Source organism: Molothrus aeneus, chromosome 27 (assembly GCF_037042795.1).
Source record: "Molothrus aeneus isolate 106 chromosome 27, BPBGC_Maene_1.0, whole genome shotgun sequence".
Classification (NCBI taxonomy): domain Eukaryota; kingdom Metazoa; phylum Chordata; class Aves; order Passeriformes; family Icteridae; genus Molothrus; species Molothrus aeneus.
In genome coordinates this window covers 5,361,632-5,375,753 of record NC_089672.1, presented here as the reverse complement: position 1 = coordinate 5,375,753, position 14,122 = coordinate 5,361,632, and the positions used below count along the sequence as shown (strand labels likewise).

Genomic DNA, 14,122 nt, shown 5'->3' with positions numbered 1-14,122 from the left:
AAAAAACATCCCACCAACAAAGGAATAAATCCTATGGGGATAAGGAGCTCAACTAATCACACACAAAAAAAAAAAAAAAATCAAAAAACAACTGTGTCAAAGCACGAAGATTTCAACAAAACATTAAATAAAATAAATTACTAATCAGGAAATCTGACAAGTGCTACCTCGGAGTGGATGGGAGTGACAATATTTCACTTGAAGGCAAATTCCTCTGAGCAAGGAAGGCCTGGAGGATGGAGAACAGAGAAGGAATTTCCTTGGGTCTACCCAAAAACATCCTCCTGCCCAGGTGCCCTCAGCTGCAGAGTTCCTGTCCCATCCTGGGCTTTACAAGGAGTGGTTTTGTCACCAGGGCAGCTCTCACTGAGAGTTACAATAGCAGAGCCAGTCAGCACCAGAGAAATTCAAAACCACGGGGTTGAAGAACCTTTAAAATGCTGCTTATAGATATAATTCTATCTATTTGTAAAAGCATCACAGCCCTCTCCCCATCCAAGCGGCCTCTCCACGAGGCCTCAGCTCCCAGGGTTGCGTCTGGTCCTGCTCCAAATTCAGCTGGGTTTTTTGGTTTTTTTGGGTTTTTTTTGCTGCAATCCCAAAATTTGGCAGCAAATCTCCCCACGGGACCAGCATCACCCACCTGCTGGGATCCAAAAGGATTCCTGGGGAAATTCCCAGAAATTCCCACTTCTGAACCCTCCCATTGGGAGGGGACGCCAGGAAAGAGCCTGGAATCCTCACTTGGAGCAAAATTCCTTCATTTCAAATCTCTGCCTCTGCTTCCCAGGCAGTGGGATTGGCTTGAAGAGCCGACATTTGATTATTTTTTTTTTCAGGGATTTTGAAGATTTCCATCTGCATTTTAATGCCCCCACTCAAATCCAGGTGGGATCGGGATCTCAGCTCAACGTCGCTCTCCTAACCTGGAGCACGAGGGGGGAATCTGCAGCTGGGGAAATGATAAATTACTCAACCTTCACCTCAAAACCAGCGTGGAGCACCAGGGTAAAGATCTCCCGTGGGGAAAGGGGCCCTCAGCAAAGCTCTTTATCCATCAGTGATTGGTTCTGGACACATTTGAACCGAGGTGTTTGGTACAGGAGGTCCTTGAGGAAGGGAGGTGCCGAGAGAGAAAAAGAGATTTGGGAAGATTTTAGGATCAGGCTCCAAAAATTAAAAATAAAAAAAAATCCAGCTGGGTTTGGGTTCCAAAAGAATCCCGGGCACATCCTCCCACTGCAGCTAAGGAGCCTGAGGTGTCTGGAGGATGTGGAGTGAGGAATCAGTGCCCAAAATCATTTCCCATTCCAGCCAAGCAATTCCAGGCCCCTCATGCCCACCAAACTCTGCTTTCCAAGCCAACCCCACAGCTCCAGCTGTCCTTCCACACCATCACCTGGAATTTGGGTCAGGAGAGGGCGAAAACAAACCCAAAGCCAACGGACAGCAAACCTTTCAAAGCTTTCAGGTCAAGGATTGGCCACGAGAGGGTTTGGGTGAGCTGGGAACCTCCCTGGAGCTCCCAGCACAAACCCCTCAGGAATCTGGAGCTGCAGGTGTCCTAGAGAAGAGATTCTGAATCCTTTGCTGCTCAGGCTGGAGCTCACAGATTCAACAACAACAACAAAAAGAGTTAATTTCTAAGCAGAATTTGTAGAATTTTCCTTTTTTTTTTTTTTTCTTTTTTCTTTTTTTTTTTTTTGACGTCTCCAATTCTGGGTCTGGAACTGTTGCTTGATTTTTTCTTTTTTTTTTTTTTTTGTTTTTTTGTTTTTCCCCCACAACACTTCAGCAGAGCAGGGAAAATTTTGGAAGTGCAATACTAGGAGAGCTCCCGGCCAGGCTGCTCAGTGTTCATGTTGACAATTGATTTTGTCTTCAGAGTGCTCCAAAAAATCCAGCATTTCCTCTATGATGGCCTGCAGGGCCCGGCCCAGCTGTTCTGCAGAGTAAGGTTTCCCCAGAGGAGGCACGTGGACAAACGCTGACCTCCCATGGCTCTGGTACAAGGAGGTGTAGTAGGTGAAGTCACAGAGGTACCTGGAACACAGATTATTCAGTGAAAAAAAAATTAAATAAAAATAAAAATAAAAATAAAAATAATAATAATAATAATAATAATAATAATAATAATAATAATAATAATAATAATAATAATAATAATAATAATAAAAATAATAATATCTTATATAATAATTAATAATTAATAATTAATAATAATGATAATAGTGATAATAATGATAATGACAATAATAATGATAATAATAATAATAATAATAATAATAATAATAATAATAATAATAATAATAATAATAATAATAATAATAATAATAATTTTCACTGATTATTCAGTGAAAAAAAAGGAAAAATACCCAGATAAAATGAGCTGTAGGGTCCCCATCGTTCAGCATCATGGTGGCATCCTGGGACTTAGGGGGATGCAAGGCAGGAATTTTTATAAAGTTTTGTATATACGTTTTTATATATATAAATATATATAAAAATATATATGAATATATATGAATATATATAAAAATATATATGAATGTAAATAAATATATAAAAAATATATATGAATATATATAAATATCTATAAAAAGATATATGAATGTAAATAAATATATATAAAAATATATATGAATGTATATAAATATCTATAAAAAGATATATGAATGTAAATAAATATATATAAAAATATATATGAATATATATAAATATATATAAAATATATATGAATGTATATAAATATCTATAAAAATATATATGAATGTAAATAAATATATATAAAATATATATGAATATATATAAACATATATAAAAATATATATGAATGTACATAAATATCTATAAAAATATATATGAATATATATAAATATATAAAAAATATATATGAATATATATAAATATAATTTAAATATATATATGTTAAAAAGCTGGTTGAGAAGGGAACTGGAGTCAGGTGGCTGCTTTGTGAAGGAGCCAGTGCTCCGAGGAGCTGCCCACGAGAGAGCACCAAGCAGGTGCGAGACCTTTGCAACAAGGAGAGAGCAGCACGGAACCCCCGCACCGAGATGCCAACAGCCCACACCTGCCAGCGTCCTTGGAGATGGTGACAGTGACATCCAGGCCCAGGGCAGAGACCCTGCTGCTGACGGCGTCCATGTCGATGATGGAGTCGATGCACTCGGGGCCGCCCTCCACGCAGCACTGCGAGCCCGGGCAGAAGCGACAGTTGTCCAGCCCCTTGTAGCCCACGTTGTGGCCACACTTCTCCAGGGTGACAGTGGTGGCCATGCCCGACACGCCCACGTGGACCACCAGCTGCCAGGGGAGAAGGGACGGGGCTGGGTTGTGCAAAATCCCGATCACGGAATCCCAGAACCCCAGAATCCCAGAACCCCAGAATCCCACAACCACAGAACCCCAGAATCCCACAAGCACAGAACCCCACAGAACCCCAGAATCCCACAACCACAGAACCCCAGAATCCCACAGAACCCCAGAATCCCACAGAACCCCAGAATCCCACAACCACAGAACCCCAGAATCCCACAGAACCCCAGAATCCCACAGAACCCCAGAATCCCAGAATCCCACAACCACAGAACCCCAGAATCCCACAGAACCCCAGAATCCCACAGAACCCCAGAATAATGAGGTTGGGAGAGACCTCTAAGGTCATCAAGTCCAACCTGTGCTGGGATGGTTAAGAATTGTTTTGATCATTCTCTGAGGTTCAGAAATAATACCCAGAAATATTCTTGGGAAGGACTGTGCCTTGCTTTTCTCTGTGAGGAGAAATGTGGGGCTATTTCCTGACAGGCCAAGGAACCAAACCACCCTCACTGTGGGTGAACAGTCCCCACATTGCATTCTGCTGCGGCACAAACACAGGCACAGCAAATGGTAAGATTTGGGTTTTCCCTTTCTCTGAGGTTCAGAGAATGTGAATCTCAGAAATATTCTTGGGAGGAATTGTGCCTTGCTTTTCTCTGTGCAGAGAAATGTGGGGCTACACACTTGGCCCTGATAGGCCAAGGAGCCAAACACAGGCACAGCAAATGAGACAAGAATTGTGTTTTTCGTTTCTCTGAGCTTCAGAGAATGTGAATCTCAGAAATATTCTTGGGAAGAACCGTGCCTTGCTTTTCTCTGTGCAGAGAAATGTGGGGCTGCACACTTGGCCCTGACAGGCCAAGGAACCAAACCACCCTCACTGTGGGGTGAACAGTCCCCACATTGCATTCTGCTGTGGCACAAACACAGGCACAGCAAATGATGAGAATTGTGTTTTTCCTTTCTCTGAGGTTTAGAGAATGTGAAACCCAGAAATATTCTTGGGAGGAATTGTGCCTTGCAGTGGCCCCTTCACACCCACTGCTCCCGGGAGCTGCAGCACTCCGAGATGTAAAATCCTACAAATTCCTCACCACAAAAGAGGAAAAAATCCAGCCAGGGACTGCCAGGCTGAGGGAATACATGAAAAAGGAGACTTCACATGGTGCCCACTGCAGGTCCAACCCTTGGCTGGGTGGTTTTTTCCTCCTCCCTTGACTCACTCACTTGGGGACTGTGCTTCTTCCACAAGGCAGGAATGAGTCTCTGCACGGTCTGGTACTCAACAGGGACCTCATAGACGTGCAGATCCACATCATCCCTCAGCCCCAGCTTCTCCAGCTCCTAAAAACACCAGCAAAGCAAAACCAAGATGGTCAGACACAGGTGAGCAGAAGATTTACCCCTGGAAGGTTCAACGGCAGGGTGAGGAGCGAACACACAGTTTACACCAGGTTGTGTAAGCTCGTAAACAGCACCTGCAGCGAGTTCACAGCAATGTAAAAACCCCAAACCCATAATGGCAACAACAAAGGCATCTCCCCACCTGTGTGGAAGAAGAGTTTCACCCACAGAACCGTTTGTGTGGCTCTGATGGGTGTGTGACAAAGAAATCAACATTTAACTGACAATAGTTACCAGCAACACCCACGCTGCCAGGGAAACCTTGGCTCTGATATTTATAGAGGGAGACAGCCACAATCCTGCTTCTTCCAAGGAGTGAAATGTGGGGAAGCTGGGACTGGCAGGGTTTTATCCATCACCCAGGGCTGCTGGCCCGCAGAGTAATTTCACATTTATTTCCAGATAAAGAGCTCTCAGGGCTGTGGTGATTCAGCGAACCCAGTAAATGATTTCTCCCTCTCTGCCATGAAAACATCCCAAATATCCTGGCAATAAACGGAGCCAATTTCCTCCAAACCTTTTCAAACACAAAGTGGCTGTTAAATACCTTGCAAAGACTTTAAAACCAGAGGAAAGGGTTTGTTTTTTTTATTTTCTCCCCAGTATTTCTGACTGGAAAGCACCGTTTGATCCCAAAACTGGGAGCTCCCCCTGCTCTCTCCAGTAAGGCTCCAGTTGGAGCTTTGCTCCTCAGAGCCACCAACCCCAAACTTCCCAGAGCTCAAGGAAACACCCATAAGGTCTGAAACGTCTGAAAAAAAAAAAACAAACCAAAAACATCAGCTGAGGCTGAACTTTGGAGCCAGGTAACAGCAGGAAAGCATTTTTCCAGTGGGAGAAGAGATCTTGCCCCTCATATTTAAGGAATCCCTGCAGCATCAAACCCGGACCAAGCTCTCCCCTTGTCACCAAAAATGTCCAAAATACATGTTCCTGTGGAGCTGAGGTAGGAACAGGTAAAAGCCATCCAACTACCAAAGGATATTTCAAAATATTCCTGAATTTTTAATCTGAATTTATCTCCTTTCCAGGTTTGGATTCGGTCACCAGAGCCACGAGCTGCTCTTTGAAGCAATTCTCAGGTTTTATTTTCCTCCTTGCAGATCAGCTGTTTTCACTCTCCAGCCTTGTATTCCCCCAGGTTAAAAATTAAAAATTAAAGGCACTTGAAAGGAGAAGACAAGTTGAGGTTTGAGGCCTCCCCCATTTAACGTGAGCAGTGTCCTGCCATCGTTTTTCTGTGTTTTTATCGGCATGAGTGGTTTTCTACTGAGGGAAAAAACACCTTTCACACTTGTACAGCCGAACCACAGGGATGTAACAAGATTTAAGATAACTAAAACAGCCAGAAAGGCCAAAGTGACACTTTCAGAGAGCAGCAGGTATGAGCAGGGATGATAAATCACAGGCTCTGCCTCCCAGGGCAAGGCTGATATTAAAGCCTGGCTGTATTGATTAGTGTCTGGCACACTCAGACATTCATTAGCACAGCTGGATGGAAGGGATGCACAAACCTGCACAAATCTGCCTTCAAAACCTTACCTGGAGCCTCAATAAAGGAGTTTACAGATGAGAGTGTTCAGCCACCAGCCAGCCTCTTCAGGGGGAGAATAAACACTTTTTAGGAGTGTTAATAATAATGAGAAGTGAAGGTGAAGGGTTGGGAAGGAAAGAGCTCCTGGGGATGGATTTGTTGGTAGGGAAGGAAGGAAACAGCTCCTGGGGATGGGTTTGGTGGTGAGGAAGGAAAAAGATCCTAGAGATGGATTTGATAGTGGGGATTGGGAACAGCTCCTGGGATGGATTTGATGGTGGGGATTGGGAACAGCTCCTGGGATGGATTTGATGGTGGGGATTGGGAACAGCTCCTGGGGATGGATTTGTTGGTAGGGAAGGAAGGAAACAGCTCCTGGGGATGGATTTGGTGGTTGGGAAGGGAAGAGCTCCTGGGGATGGATTTGGTGGTGAGGATTCAGAAACAGCTCCTGGGATGGATTTGGTGGTTGGGAAGGAAAAAGATCCTAGAGATGGATTTGGTGGTGAGAACTGGGAACAGCTCCTGGGATGGATTTGATGGTGGGGACTGGGAACAGCTCCTGGGATGGATTTGATGGTGGGGATTGGGAACAGCTCCTGGGATGGATTTGATGGTGGGGATTGGGAACAGCTCCTGGGATGGATTTGGTGGTGAGGACTGGGAACAGCTCCTGAGGATGGATTTGGTGGTGGGGATCGGGAACAGCTCCTGGGATGGATTTGATGGTGAGGACTGGGAACAGCTCCTGGGATGGATTTGATGGTGGGGATTGGGAACAGCTCCTGGGGATGGATTTGGTGGTGGGGATTGGGAACAGCTCCTGGGGATGGATTTGGTGGTGGGGATCAGGAACAGCTCCTGAGGATGGATTTGGTGGTGGGGATTGGGAACAGCTCCTGAGGATGGATTTGGTGGTGGGGATTGGGAACAGCTCCTGGGGATGGATTTGGTGGTGGGGATTGGGAACAGCTCCTGAGGATGGATTTGGTGGTGGGGATTGGGAACAGCTCCTGAGGATGGATTGATTTGATGGTGGCAAGTTTTGCTGGATGAAAAGAGAACCCTCCAGCCACTTAAACCTTAACTTTACCAGGCCGGAACTTTTCCTTTAACCAAGCCCAGCGCTCCATAATGAAGATGTTTGTGACCTTCCCCCCCTCCCTGAACAAGCTCTGCCCCCCAGCCCTGTCCACCTGACAACCAGAGCACACAGAACATGTGTGACCCATTCCCTGACCCCTCCACAATGCTGCTCTTTGTGAGCCTCTAATATCCTTATCAGGTCTGTCTAGACACCCTGACAGCAATTGTCCTTCCTAATGTCAAAATGCACCCTGACCTCTCTCCTCCTCCTCCTCCTCCTCCTCCTCAGCCAGAAGCACTTTAGGGGGGATGAAGGAGCCCAGCAGCTTCACAGTCCACAGGTCACACCTGTGTCCACACCTAAGTCACAGCAGGGAGGGCAGAAAACCAGTTGAGAAAAGCTCATTTTAGTGATTTCTTCTTGCAAGTCCCTCCCCAGCAAAAGCTGCACCCATGGGAAAAAAAAAATTAAAAAAAAATCCTGAACTGAAAGATTAAAATGATGAAAACTCGAAACAGCAAACCCAAATTAACACGGAGTGGTTTTTGCTGTGAGCCTTAAAATAAAGCAGAAAGGAATTTTTCTTCCTGCTAATTTTATAGGAAAGCTCTCCCCCAGGAGTAAAAACCCAAACATTTCACTGGGGCCTTTTTTTTTGGGTGAAATTTCGAAACTTTTCATTTCAGCAGCGCTGTTAGATTGCTGCTGCCACTATTTAAGGTAGCCATGTGTAAAAATCAGTCAGCTTGCAAAACCAGACAGAAATCCAGTGCACTTCCAGGGCAAACTCACACCGTGCCCGCGTTCTGTGGGAGAACCCAAATAAAACCAGGGGCAGTGAAAGCAAAACGAAAAAAAAATAAAAAAAAAGGGAGAGAATTTTATCCTCGGGATGCAGCACAATAAAAAGACGTAATAAACCAGAACTAGCCGAGCCCTGGAGCTAGGAAGGATTTAGAAAGATTGTTTAATTGATTTTTCTGCTATTAAAATGCAGATCACAGCGTCTGGGATTCGGGAACTCAGACACGCCTTTGTGTCCCCTCCGCTCCGTGAAGTCCCCGTCTGAAAGTTGCACAATGCCCACCTCAGCCGGGCTCAAAGACATGCTGTTCCTTTTTGTCTGGGCCTCTGGGGGCTGAGACAGGGGAAGGAAAGGCAAATCCTCCCCGCTGCCTCCCAGCTGATGTTTTCACTCACAATAATCCCGACCCCGAGCCTCCGGTTTGTACTCAAAACATCCCCAAGGTCTGCGTTTGGACACTCAGAACATCCCAAATCCACTCAAAACATCCCCAGTTCTGAGCTCACCCACTGAAAACATCCCAAATCCACCCCAAATATCCCCAGTTCTGGGTTTAGCCACTCAAAACATCCCCAAGTTCTGGGTTTAGACACTCAAAACATCGCCAATCCACCCCAAACATCCCCAATTCTGAGCTTACCCACTGAAAACATCCCCAATCCACCCCAAACATCCCCAATTCTGAGTTTATCCACCCCAAACATCCCCAATTCTGAACTTACCCACTGAAAACATCCCCAATCCACCCCAAATATCCCCAATTCTGAGTTAGCCACTCAAAACATTCCCAGTTCTGAGTTTATCCACCCCAAACATCCCAAATCCACTCAAAACATCCCCAGTTCTGAGCTCACCCACTGAAAACATCCCAAATCCACCCCAAACATCCCCAATTCTGAGTTTATCCACCCCAAACATCCCCAATCCACCCCAAACATCCCCAATTCTGAGTTTATCCACCCCAGACATCCCCAATTCTGAACTTACCCACTGAAAACATCCCCAATCCACCCCAAATATCCCCAATTCTGAGTTAGCCACTCAAAACATTCCCAGTTCTGAGTTTATCCACCCCAAACATCCCAAATCCACTCAAAACATCCCCAGTTCTGAGCTCACCCACTGAAAACATCCCAAATCCACCCCAAACATCCCCAATTCTGAGTTTATCCACCCCAAACATCCCAAATTCTGAGTTTAGCTAAGCAAAACATCCCCAATCCACTCAAACATCCCCAATCCACTCAAAACATCCCCAATCCTGAGTTTATCCACTCAAAACATCCCCAATTCTGAGTTCAGCCACCCCAAAACATCCCCAATTCTGAGTTCAGCCACTCAAAACACCCCAAATCCACTCAAAACATCCCAAATTCTGAGTTCGGCCACTCCAAACACCCCCAATTCTCAGTTTATCCACCCAAAACACCCCTAGTTCTGAATTTTGCCATCCCCCAAGCCCCTAAAAACGGATTTTAGACAGAGGGGATGACTTCATCCATCAGCCACACAGCTGAGCAGCCGCCTCTCCGCCTCGAGCTGTTTCTCTTTAGGTTTGTTTATTTTTATTTTTTTTTTCCAAGCAACATCTCAACACCCACCACTCCTCCTGCTCCAAAAGCACCCTTTTGTCTGTCTCCTCTAAAATAAAAGCAGCTTTTTACAACAGCTGACACCACCCCAGCAAGAGCAAACCAAATCACTGAGCCTCACTTCTGAGTTTTAGGAACGTCCTGTATTTTGTTTGTTTTTTCCCCCACCATCCACAACCTGCATATTCCTCCAAACTGACCCAAACTTAAATAAATTCATTCCCAAAAGAAGCTCTTGGAGGCAAAGGTTTTGGTCTTCTCCCACCAGCCAACACATCGGGCAGCTGGACGTGAGTTGGCTGTAATTGATTAGAGTTTGTGATTTAATTTAAAAGCATTTGGAAGAAGATATTAATCTCAGAGCTCTGAAGGGGAGAGAGATGTGGTGGGGAGAAAAACAGATTTAATTCCCTGGGCAACTGTACTAAAAGGTACCATGGAATTCCCAGGGGCTTTGCCACAAACCCCATCCAGAAGTGACAAAGAAGGAGGAAGTGGGATAATGTGGCAGCACCGCCCCTGTGAAAAGTGTTTTTACAGCAAAAAAAAAAAACCTTAATTCCATCAAAAAGAGCTCAACTTCCTCTTCTTGCCTCATTTGTGGGGTGTCAGCCTCACCCAGATGAACTCCTGGGCTCGGGGTGGGGATTTTGGGGTGTCCCGTGCACGGCCAGGAGCTGTTGGATGATTCCCTCCCAGGATATTCCAGATTTCAGGGATGTGCCCAGGCAGGCACAGAGCTGCAAGTGGCAAAAAGCTGATTTTCCTGAGCAGGCAGGAGAAGCATTTGCCCAGCAACTCTCCCAGGCAGAGAAGGGAGCGTTCAGAGGGGGAAACGAGGCAGCTCTGGGATCAGACTCTGACACTCAACTGCACCAGAGCCTCCTCTCAGGGATGAGGCTGGGTTTAAAGGTGAACCAGCTGGCCCAGCTTCAGGCCAGAACTAAGAGAAAAAACACCCAGATTCCTCTGGGCTGGTTTGTTTGTTTGTTTGTTTGGAATTCTCCGGGGCAGAGGAAGATTCCAAGCTCCCTGCCCCATTTAAAAAGCACCCAAAGCTGGGAATTCCTTAATTCCTTACTTGCCTCAGCTACATTAACTCAGTCTCGTTAAACTCCACCAGCTCAGGGAGTGTTTTCTGAGCAGGGAATCAAACATTATCCAGCTGACCATCTGGGTATCTGCAGAGAGCTCCAGGAGAAGTTGTAAGTGATAAAAAGAGCTGAAAACCCAAATTTGTAGGGATTTGTCCTCCATTTTGACACCTCCCAAGAGGAAAATTCAGGGGTTACCTGAACTGCAATCCAGCTGGCGTTCACAGCGTGCTCTCCAAACGGCCCAAACCCTGCAAGGGAAGAAAAATTCACGGATTTGACTCAACTTGAAGTTGCAAAGAGGTTTGAGCTTTCCTGGAAAAAAAAAAAAACCAAAAAACCTCCACTTCTACCTCTCAATCCTTATTTCTTTACACCTGAGTATCAAACAAGGCACCCGCACTAAAATATTTCAACTCCAGCCTTGTACAGTGAAGGAAAACAATAACTTGCTTGAAAAGAAGCTTGTTTTTCTTTTCTTGGGGAGGAGAATTTTCCTTCCTGCCCAGGTTAGAAAAATTGGTTATTACCAGCTAACTTGCCCGATGGCACAGAATTAGAATCATGATTGGATTTTCTATTCCTGATTGCTTCAGCCCACAGCAGATGCTTCCACAAGCCTGCCTCAAATGTTCCTTCTCCGCTCAGGGTCCTCTCCAAGATCTTCGTTAGCATTAATTACACCTCCCAAGGAAACAAACAGAGCTGTTGACAGCCCACCCACAGCCCAGCAAAGGCTACCAGGGTGTTATCAAAACCACTTCCTTCAGCACCTCCAAATTCCTAATGAATAACTTTGGAGTTAACTGGTAATCCATAATATCTTTTTATTATTATTTTTTTTTTCTCTCTCTCCCTGAGCAAGCACACAAAGGTTGGGCAATTTATCTGGGCGTAACGTCGATATGCTTTCATTTCAGATGTCAGCCTTGCCCTCCGAGCCTGGTGCAATTAGGAGACATTAATTCTGCCCAGCCAGGTGAGGCTGCACCTCAGCAGGAATTTCCCAAGCGTGGGGCTCGTCCCCGCCCGTGGATCTCAACCCAGCTCTCCAAAATAAATATTCCCACAAAACCCAAAATGCCGGGGGTGTTTTCCTGTGAGCAGAACTGCAGGGGTGTGAGACAAACCATGACAGGGGAAGGAGGCAAATTAATGCCTTCCCAGCTGTTTCTGCGAGTCCCACACGGCTCCTTGGAGCTGAATCCCCAAATAAAGCGTGACAATCCCACAAAAGAAACGAAATCCACGTTTTAACAACTCAGCCGGGGAAAGGCTGAAATTCCACAGGTGCCCAGGCACAGGGCAGGGTTCCCTTGCTCCAAATTCCAAATCCGAGTGGCACAAACACAGCTGGGGTTATCCCTGCTCTGCCTCATCCGGGAACAGAGGGAACTTTGTGGGCAGCACCCGAGCCCACGGAGCACATCCAGCCCCGCAAGGCTCATTAGCACTAAAACCAGCTGCAGGGGATGGCCGTGGGATTATCTCCTTAACGAGTTCTAAAAAAGAAATTGTGCACAAATAACGTTTATCCTCGGCCAGCCCGGGCCGGGGGGGACCCACAGGGAACACGACACCGTCCCCAGTCCTGAACTGGGAATTCCACCCGAACATCCACGGAGTTATCGAACAGGGGGCACAGCTCACGAGGCAACCGCTGCTTTCTTTGCAACCAGACTTCGCTGAAATTCACCAAAAAAAAAAAAAAAAAAAGGGGAAAAAAAAAGAGCGTGGAGGAGCCTTGAGCAGCAAGCAGAACGTCTCCTGACGCAAGTTTTCTGTTTAGTCACCGCCGCTCCACGCTGGATTTGGGGCTGGGAAAGGCAGGATCCGCCACCTGCTCCCTGCGAAAAGGCACTTTCTGCCCGTGGTTACGGCGGCTCTGCTATTCAAACGGCCTCAGCTTCAGCTGCCGGGGGAAGACCTGAATAGTTTGGGCCAGTTCCCCATTTGTCACAGGACGGCCTCACCCACAAATCACCCCGAGCTGCCTTTGTACCCCGGGGGGAGGCTGACACCGCCGGGGCCTCTCGCTCATTCTTCCCCTCCAGCGCCTCGGGGCTGCTTTGGGGAGCAGCTCCCACACCTTGGGGGCTCAGGGTGGGGTGCTCAGAGCGGGATTCCCCCCCCTCCCTGCGCCCCAAATCGGTTTTCCTGCTCCTTGGGAGGATCGATTCCCTTCTTCTGGCGAAGAGCAGACCTTTGGGATGGGGTCACGCATGGAAAAAGGGGATCCAAGCGCCAGCTGGATGGATAAATGCTAGAAAAGCCCCTCACTGCTGTACCCCTGAGCCAAAGTCCCCCAAACGCTGCCCTGCACCCCCACTTATCGCCCTACACAGGGGGCAGCCCCCCCAAAACAGCCCCCCGAGGGGACAGCCCCCAGTCCCCATTCAGTCCCCCCATGATGGGACAGCGGACCCCCCTCTCACCTTAGGGACGGGATCCCCCACTTATCTCAGGGAAGAGGTCCCCAAGTGCCCCCTCCAAGCCTTGTGGTGAAGGGGTCCCCAAAATTCCCCATCACACAGAAGCGGCCCCTCCAAGCCCCCCGTCAATTCGGGGAGGGGTCTCACCCCTACCCGCGGCCACTTTAGGCAGGAAAAGGATCCCCAAAGCTGCTCCTCGGCGCAGAGCAGGGGTCCCCCAGCTGCACCCCCAGACCCTTTAACCCCCCCAGCCCTGCCCTTCCCTGGCAGCCCCCCCTCAATTGGGGAAGGGCTCCCCCAAAACTGCCCCGGCAGGGACGGGGTCCCCCGGTAACCCCCCCCCCCCCCCCCGCATTTCCCCTCTCACCGCCCCGTACCCGTCACCACCACCGCCCGCCGCGGCTTCTCCATCGCGGCTCCGTCCCGTCCCGTCCTGTCCCGTCCCGTCCCGTCCCGTTTGTCTGTCTGTCTGTCCGTCCCGTCCCGCCGCCGCCGCCGCCCCGCACTGAGCGCGGCCCCGCCCCGCGCCGCCCGCCCCGCCCCGCGCCGCCCGGGCCCGCCGCTTCCGCCGCCGCGGCGGAAGTCCCGCCGCGGGACGGCCTGGAGCCCTTCACCCGTTACCGATCACCGGGAGCGCCCGTGCGCGGCGCAGCCCGAGGGGTTCCCGCTCGCCCACCTCAGCGGCGGGACTCGGGGGGAGGGTTTGGTTAAATAAAACGCTCACCCTGCGCCTCGCGGGGGTTCCGTGCCTGGCTGTGGGGCAGCACGAAGCGCGGCCGCGGTACCGGGAGGTGCGGAGCGCGTCCCGGCGCGGCCAGTCCCGGGCGGTGCCGCC

The 14,122-nt window shown here is 48.1% G+C and overlaps 1 protein-coding gene across 2 annotated transcripts; it reads right to left on the bottom strand.

Annotated features, from left to right (window-relative positions):
* Positions 1 to 106: 106 nt before the first annotated feature.
* On the bottom strand, positions 107 to 14,120 carry PGPEP1 (pyroglutamyl-peptidase I). 2 transcript variants are annotated; one of them, XM_066566285.1, is made up of 5 exons: positions 14,012 to 14,120; positions 11,054 to 11,106; positions 4,567 to 4,683; positions 3,092 to 3,324; positions 107 to 2,043 (listed from the first exon to the last, which is right to left on the bottom strand). In XM_066566285.1, the coding sequence occupies exons 4-5, from the start codon at positions 3,295 to 3,297 to the stop codon at positions 1,851 to 1,853; spliced, it is 399 nt and encodes a 132-aa protein (XP_066422382.1). In that variant the 5' UTR covers positions 3,298 to 3,324; positions 4,567 to 4,683; positions 11,054 to 11,106; positions 14,012 to 14,120; the 3' UTR covers positions 107 to 1,850. The 2 variants fall into 2 exon arrangements, with proteins under 2 accessions (XP_066422382.1, XP_066422381.1); XM_066566284.1 differs by lacking the exon at positions 14,012 to 14,120 and adding an exon at positions 13,665 to 13,778.
* Positions 14,121 to 14,122: the final 2 nt, after the last annotated feature.

Coding starts and splice junctions, on each gene's coding strand:
- PGPEP1 (XM_066566284.1), bottom strand. CDS start 13,698: ATGGAGAAGCCGCGGCGGGCGGTGGTGGTGACGG. Junction 4,684..11,053: donor CCAGCTGGATTGCAGTTCAG/GTAACCCCTGAA, acceptor TGGTGTTTTTAG/GAGCTGGAGAAGCTGGGGCT. Junction 2,044..3,091: donor ATCTCCAAGGACGCTGGCAG/GTGTGGGCTGTT, acceptor TCTGTGTTCCAG/GTACCTCTGTGACTTCACCT.